General features: G+C 48.1%; 1 gene segment (V, D, J or C); it reads right to left on the bottom strand.

Moving 5' to 3' along the window:
- Positions 1-4,667: 4,667 nt before the first annotated feature.
- LOC102377466 overlaps positions 4,668-8,153 on the bottom strand; it is an 11,122-nt gene continuing 7,636 nt past the window's right edge. The window contains 1 exon segment of the V gene segment in view: positions 4,668-4,823. Within this exon segment, the coding sequence occupies positions 4,668-4,823 (156 nt within the window).

The following is an 8,153-nucleotide window of genomic DNA, read 5'->3' as shown; positions in this document are numbered from 1 at the left end:
GGCAGCCATTATCCATGCGGTCATCCAGGTGAATCTGAACCTGGCTCTCTCCTCATCACCGCATGCTCCAAGAGTGCCCTGCCTCCAGAGGAAAGAACAACCACCTCTGGACGATGCGAGTGAGTAAGTTACTAGCGATCTGATTAGATATTTAGCTTCAGTAACTCAGATGCGTGTTGAAACGGCTACCTCAGCCACCCTGGTTTGCTCTATGGGATTCCTTTGATATTCCTATAAGATTTCTTGATATTGCTCTACCTTTTACCCTATTTCTGCCCTACCCCTGTAATCAATAAAGTTCTCCTTTGTGACCGGTGTGGGAGACTTATTGAGGGGTGGGTCTAAATTATGCCGAGGAGGCCCCTTAGGTCGGTGGACTAAGGGAGGCTTCCTAATAAGCCCCTGACTTGGGGAAGTGCCCCAAGTGCTTGTATTGGGTCTAGGACCCATTGGACGATCAGGCCTGTGTTTTCCAAGGTGCACAGAGCCAGAAGTGAGTCCAGAGCCTTGGATGGTGGCAGCGGGAGCCCCAGGCTAGCGGGTGTGCTCCAGGGAAGGGGTCGGCCGGACGGGAGGCACCCCAGGGAGGCACTCGGAGCCTGGAAGGTGGGCGGGCGCAGGGAGGTGGGCGGCTTCACGCAGGAGCACCCCCTACTGGCCCGCCACACTGGACACACGGTCACTGCTGTGATTTCCCTGTGCTAGGGGAGCCACAGAGGAAGTGACTTCCTCACTCCTTGCTCTTTTTCCTCAACTTAGAAATCTTGTGTAAGCTAAAGAAAAGATCACTGTCCTGAACTTTGCCTTTCTAGAGGATTGTTCAGGACATATTTTGCCCCAGGAAGACACTTCCATTGCTTTTGTCTTTTTTTATTTTCATTCTTTCACAGACTATCTGCCAAGGGAAACAGCAAGGCAAATGGGATCTCATTTAAGAGCATCTTTTTCACTGATTTTGCTGAGAATCATGAATGCTTTGAATAAAAGTCTCATGAATCATAATAGTAACTCCCAAGTCTAGTAAGTAATATGTGATGTATTGGAATAATATAATTTCCCGGTCAACTTAATCTGCACCTATCTCCTGAGCAGTGTGCCATTTCCATGGCTATTGTAAACTTTGCCCTGTTCCCAAGGCCTGTGAGAGGGAGGGAATGGGAAACAGCTACATCAGGCCTCCAATCCTCCCCCTCCATGTATATGAGAATTTTCTGTTTTATTAGACAGTAAAGTGTAGTGAGTAAAATAGTAATTATAAGAAACATGTGTGTACATAAAGTAGAAGTCTGAGCTCTCAAAATTTATTTTAAAACATCTGAATTCAGCTTGGAATTCAAAAAGATTTCCTGTATTTTCTGCTTCCCAACTGGGAGGTGGGGAGGCCCCCTTACCTGGATTGAAGCCCCCAAATTACTCTCACAGGCCTGGCCTGCCCATCCCACCAGGAATAAATGAAAATAACTCCAAAACTGGTCTTGCAAAGGTTGTCCAACAGAGCCTGGCTCTCCACCCTACGGTTAGTTGGTGTTTTATAGATTGGAAGGCCAGAAGGGACCTGGGGAAATCACCGGGTCCAGCCCACTGCACCAAGCAGGGAAGACAACTGGGGGTCAGGGGACCCCAGCAAGGTGACTGTCTAGTCTCCTCCTGAAGATTGCCAGGGTAGGCGATTGCACCAGCTCTGGAGGGAGCTTATTCCACAGTCTGGACACCCTGACTGTGAAGAAGTTTTTCCTAATGTTGAGCCTGAATCGGTCTTCCAGGAGTTTGTGGCCATTACTCCTAGTTTTCCCCTTGGGTGCCCTGGTGAACAGTTGCTCATCGAGCCCTTGATGTCCTCCCCTAGTGTAGCAGTAACCTGCTACCAGGTCCCCGCTCAGCCTTCTTTTCCTCACACTGCAGAGTCCCAGGTCCCTCAACCTTTCCTTGAATGACTTGCTGTGTAATACTGATCATGCTGGTGGCTCTTCTTTGGACTCTCTCAAACTTGCCCACGTCCTTGTTAAAGTGTGCTGCCCAAAACTGGACACAGTACTCCAGCTGCGGTCTCACCAGTGCTGAGTAGAGCAGAAGAATCGCCTCCTTGGTTTTGCTGGAGATGCATCGATTGATGCATGCCACAGATTATTTGCCCTACCTGCTACAGCATTGTACTGCCAGCTCATATTCATACTGTGGTCTATTATTACCCCGAGGTCCCTTTCATTTGTGGTGCTAGTCATTTTAGTGCCACCAAGCCTGTCGGTGTGTTGGGGGTTGCTTGTCCCCAGGTGGAGCGCTTTACATTTCTTGATGTTGAATTTCACCAGGTTCCAATCCGGCCAACTTGCCAGCCGGTCTCGGTCCACTTGTAGATGTAGCTTATCTTCAAGTGTGACCACGCTCCCCCGTAATTGGTGTCATCCATGAACTAGGCCAGTGAGCACTTCGCCGCACGTGTAAATTGTTAATAAAGGTGTTGAAAAGCAGTCGACCGAGCACCTAATCCTGCGGACACTGCTGCCCACCTCTCATTGATATAGCAGTCTCGTTGATATAACAGCATTGATATAACAATCCTTGCTTTGTAGACCTGAGTTCTTGGCTGACTGCTATGACTAAATGATCCTTAATGTGGCTGCAAGGAGGTGTTGTGTTGATGATGTAGCCTGGAAAAATGGTTTCTCCTCTCCCCACCTATTGCCGATAGGTGAAACAAGCCATTTGTGTGGACGGAAATGTCAAAAGCAACACACTTTCCCCCTCCTCTTGAATGCAGGACATTTTTATTTTGCAGTAACGGAAATTGAGTTTGGGGATTAGGAAGAACTTCATCACACTGCGGGTGGTTAGGTATTGGAACATTTTGCCTAGAGGGGTTGTGGCATCTCCCTCTTGGGAAGGTTTTGCAGTCAGGTTTGATAAACACTTGGATGAGATAGTTTAGACAGGGATGACCATGTCATGAGCCATGGGACTGGAGGAAGTGATCTCCTGAGGCCCCTGTATGTGTGCTGCTGCTCAGCATGGTCCTGAGAGTCCTTTTAGGTCCTTGGCTGGTGGGTCTTGCTCATACACTGTGGGTCAAATTGACTGCCAGATTTGGGGGCAGGGAGGAGGATATCTTCCTGTTGGGATTGTTATGGGGTTTTTGCCTTCTCCAGGTGAGAGCCCGCTCCTAGACTCGTGTGAGAGCAGTCTCCGTGACAGCGCATGTGCGTGGCCCAAACACAGTCTCTGGATGGTGTAGGAGATGGAGATGTTTAATGATCTGGACAGCGTAGTTGCCCTGCTTAAGATTGTGCAGCTCCCCCTTTCAGGCAGGGAAGGGGCCTGAAAAACAACCCTGGAGCCATTGAGGGTTCAATGTAAATAATGGAAACTTGTGACAGGCTTTTGTCCTTCGTCTTGTGCGCTCAGACACAACCCTAGCCAGCAGAGGAAAGGCTTGTATCTCCCTTTAGGCTGAATGAACCACTGCCCAGTGCCAATCTAAGGGAAGCGGATGTGAACAAATAGCTAAAGATGGGTTAGTAGTGGTCATTGTCACTGGGGCTGACTGTTAGCACCGTTAATTCGGGGAGAGACATCACTGCATCCAACCTGAACGACTGCCCCGGCCCAGGCTGGGGCTCCGGTGTAACAAATGGGCCCCACGTGCTAGTTCAGGAGCTTCTCCTGGGGTTTGGTTGTCTCTGCAGCACCCCAGTGTCTCCCAGCAAGGCATTTGGGACTACCTGCCGGGGCATGCAGCTCTTCCTGTTTCTGTAAGGAGTGCCGGAGAGGGTGGCAGCTGTCTTACAGGTATCATGGTTGTCTCTAATGTGCTGCTGTGGATTTGCTCCAAGACAGCTGTCTGTGCCTCTGCACATCTTGTAAGGTCTTAGCTTTGCTTTTTTTACACCCAGCAATTCACAGCAAGTGTGCTTTCTTAGACCAGATGGAGGGGCCATTTCTGCTCTCTGCTGCTTCAGATTTGTACCACAGTGGGACCTCTCTGGAGTTAACACCGGTGTGACTGAGAGCAGACAAGGCTTCAGTGCCAAGTGCCGAGTTCCCCTCAGTTACCCCTTGCAGTCACCACCACTTCTCCTTGGGGAAGTCTGGACATGATGAGAGAACAGGCTTGTGGGCTGACAAGTTTGAGGGCTCCCAAACTCAAGTTTCCTGTTGACCAGGAGATCTCTTATGCTGGCACTCCTACTAGGCAGAGGAAGCAGCTGTTTCATGGAAGAAAAGGTCAGTGTGAAGAATAGAGAGGGTTTGGACCCATGAATGCAAGTGGAGGTGCCATTCACCAAAATAAAGCTGCCCAGCATTTCACCAAAATAAAGCTGGCCAGCATTTTTAAGCTGCAAGAAAAGAGTGTGCACATGGGCCGTGCCACAGCGCAGCATGCAGACTCAGGTTTTGCCTGTTTCCGTCTTGCAGTGTCTTCATTTGTACATGCCCCGGGATTCAGAGACTTAGAGATGAGAGGGATACTTATGGTCATTTAGCCTCATGTCTAGCATGACTCAGGCCAAGAGGATGGTTCCCAGCAACTCCTGAGTTCCTTCAGTCCTGCCTCTGTCCAGGCACTTGGGGCGACCCCCACTGTGAGAGGTCAGGCAGCCTGTGGGCCAGGGGTAATTGGGGATCCACTGAGCCAGGAAGCTGGCAGGTGCGGCTAAGCCTGATAGAGGGAGTCACCTGAGCTTGGAGGAGGGCTGGGCGTAGAGCAGGTATAAGCCCCGGTCCTGAGTGAAGCTGGCAGTAGCATGTTGGAGCCCACCGAGACACCTTCGCTTCTGCAGGATGGCTGCAGTCAGAAGGCCAACATGGAGGACGACATCCAGAGCAATCTGGAGGGTTGGGGAGGAACTAAGGGGAGGAGGAGGTTCCTAGGGACCCAGGGAGGGCTTTGGAGCCTGGATTGAGGGGATGAGAGTGTGGAGCGAGTGAGGGTCCAGGGCCCAGAGGTGGGGCCACGTGTAATAGAACGTCACTGAGGAGGCCAGCTCTGAAGCATGGTGTAGGGGAGGACTGGAGCCATGCAATTAGCCTATAAGATAGGGGGACCACAGTGCACCCAGTGGCCATTTCAGAGTAATTTAGGAAGCCCTGGGGCAGCATCCCTCATAATAATAATTAACCACAAAATCTGGTGGGGGTGTTTGCCCATATAGTGAGGGCTGCAGGGACTCCAGGAGCTTCGTGGCCACCCCTGGAGAAGCACTCTGCCACATGGCAGGTGTAAGAGGCACTGAACATTGGAAGTCTTCCCAAGGCTGCTGATATATCAAGTGTAGCACTTGCCTTGCATTGGTGGCTCTGTGTAAGAAATGGCTGTGGTGCTTAATTGAGTTGCACAGGCAGGTTTTTGAACTGGGCTGTGTCACTGAATGGTGCAGTCTTGCCCTGCTGACAGCAGCGTTCTCCAGCATCGTCATCTTCAGCCCTGCTGGGGGTGAGAGTGTAGCACTTCCCGAGATACTGCCGCTGAACCGTGATGGGATTGCAGAGCAAGGCGGGGAAGTGTGATAGATAAGTTGCTTAGGAGCTTGTAACTATTTCTCATGGTGCCAGAAGAGACTTTTTTTTGTCTAAATCTTTGGTCATAAGGTTTGAACTGGCTTTGCACTTGATGGGGACTGTGTCTCCTGGGGCATTGCCTCTGTCTGCACAATCACAATCTCCCGGCTGCAATTTGGAGGTAAAAACAAAGAGCAGAGTGTTACAATTCATATGTTGTTTTGATTGATCAACCAGGTACTTCTCCCCATGAAAATCCCTATACTGTAGTTGTTACAGCTCAGGCTTATTTAGTTTAAGGCAGTTTTTATAATCATAATACTAGTTTTTCAGATGCTAGTCTATGTAGGAACAGGTGCAAACCAGCTGAAAGGCTCTCCTCCACTTCAATGGGGTTGTATCAGGGCCAAATATCTGAACAAGGTCTTTCTTCTTTAGGGACAAGACAGTCAAAGTCAGTAGACACTTTACAGGTATGTGAGCTGTCTGGTAGGCTGAGGTCAAAGAGATCCTTGTAGTTCCTTTTCCTGCATCCAGAGCACTAACAACCAGAGGAGCTGGGCTCAGGAGATCATCCTGATAAGTCTCACTGGCCCTACCTGACGAACGGACTGTGACAAGCATCACTGAATAGTTATACCAGTGCAGAGCAAGTCAGGGATGTCGGTCAAGACTGAAAGATTCAAACTGGGTTAGATATGAACATTTCCATCGGATCCCAAGAGGTTCAGCGTAGAATGGAGAGGTGCTCGGGTGTAAGAGGACAGGTTCAACCCAAGCCTAACAAATCGACTGAGGAGGCTGTGTTAGAAGGTGGTTTGTTCTTGCTCTCACTGCTTGTTCCCACTGTGGAAGTGCCGACCTCACTCCATTAGGATCAGGGTCTGAACATGGTAGATGCTGCACAAGAACAGGAGCACCCAGTCCTTATTCTTTGCATTGCACTGAAATGCCATTTCTTAGCACTGAGGGAGCTAAAGAGGGATCCATGTTGGGGGAAAAGGGAACTAATGTTTGCAGCTCAGCACCGATACCTGAATACTATTTGCTTGCTTTAGTGCTGTTCATGCTGTGACTTATCTTATTAGGGGAACACCGCAATGGGAAATCCTAACTCTGACCTTGTGACTTTTTTGTTGCTGCTTTGAGCTGATATCTTAGCAAACCTGTATAATGCAGTCTGAGCTATGGAGACCTCAAACCTAAATCGTCTTTTGGTTCCCAGTATCTCATACAATCATGGCAATGACTTCTGAACCCGGGGTCTAAAGTCCATCATTAAGCTCCTAGAATAAGTCGCTTGCATTGTTCAGCGAACTGAGCAGCTCTCAAATTAAAGTCTTGTAGTGCCATCTGGTGACATAGCTGGAAGTTTATCTTCATGTTTACAGGAGATTTGGAGCTGACTGGGAAACTAGGAAAACCATGATAGAAACATTTTTGTATTTTTTGTCTGCGATGCAAATGTATCCTTACTGCTTTGTTTCACGCAGCCTACCACTTTCCCTGTTGGAGAAAAGAGATGTGGGAGTTTTTTTTCCCCTCCTACTTAAAATATAAACAGGAATTTTCCTTGGAACTGTTCTGAATTTTATTAGCAGAGAAAAAAGATATTTTATAGAAAATCAAGGGGGATCCATGTTGGGGGAAAAGGGAGCTAATGTTTGCAGCTCAGCACCGATACCTGAATACTATTTGCTTGCTTTAGTGCTTTTCGTGCTGTGACTTATCTTATTAGGGGAACACTGCAATGGGAAATCCTAACTCTGCCCTTGTGACTTTTCTGTTGCTGCTTTCAGTTGATATCTTAGCAAACCTGTATAATGCAGTCTGAGCTATGGAGACCTCAAACCTAAATCGTCTTTTGGTTCCCAGTATCTCATACAATCATGGCAATGACTTCTGAACCCGGGGTCTAAAGTCCATCATTAAGCTCCTAGAATAAGTCGCTTGCATTGTTCAGCGAACTGAGCAGCTCTCAAATTAAAGTCTTGTAGTGCCATCTGGTGACATAGCTGGAAGTTTATCTTCATGTTTACAGGAGATTTGGAGCTGACTGGGAAACTAGGAAAACCATGATAGAAACATTTTTGTATTTTTTGTCTGCGATGCAAATGTATCCTTACTGCTTTGTTTCACGCAGCCTACCACTTTCCCTGTTGGAGAAAAGAGATGTGGGAGTTTTTTTTCCCCTCCTACTTAAAATATAAACAGGAATTTTCCTTGGAACTGTTCTGAATTTTATTAGCAGAGAAAAAAGATATTTTATAGAAAATCAAGGGGGTCATATATTCTCATCTGTTCTGAACCTTTACTGAAGTTAGGTGTAAAGGCGTCTGCTTTGCACTCTGCTTTACATGCGAGATAGCAGAACTTATACCAGGAAGCAGAGATGGCTTTGGTTTCTTTGGTGCTTTACTAGTTCGGCAGGGCTATATGGATTATTCCCTTGGAATATGGTCCTCAGGTCTGTTTTGCTACCTGACCCTAAAGCTGTGAATCTCCATCCACCTCTGTATGCCACACGGATGGACCTATGCTCTACTGCCCATTTGATAACATGTGAAACCAGTTTATATTTCTTTCTTTTAGTCTCTCCCCTGTGGCTCCGTTTTCTCTCAAATCAGGTCCCTGGAGGCCTGAGAAGCAGACTGAGGCCA

This window comes from Alligator sinensis, unplaced genomic scaffold (assembly GCF_000455745.1).
Source record: "Alligator sinensis unplaced genomic scaffold, ASM45574v1 scaffold1484_1, whole genome shotgun sequence".
Classification (NCBI taxonomy): domain Eukaryota; kingdom Metazoa; phylum Chordata; order Crocodylia; family Alligatoridae; genus Alligator; species Alligator sinensis.
This window is presented reverse-complemented; position numbering and strand designations above follow the sequence as displayed.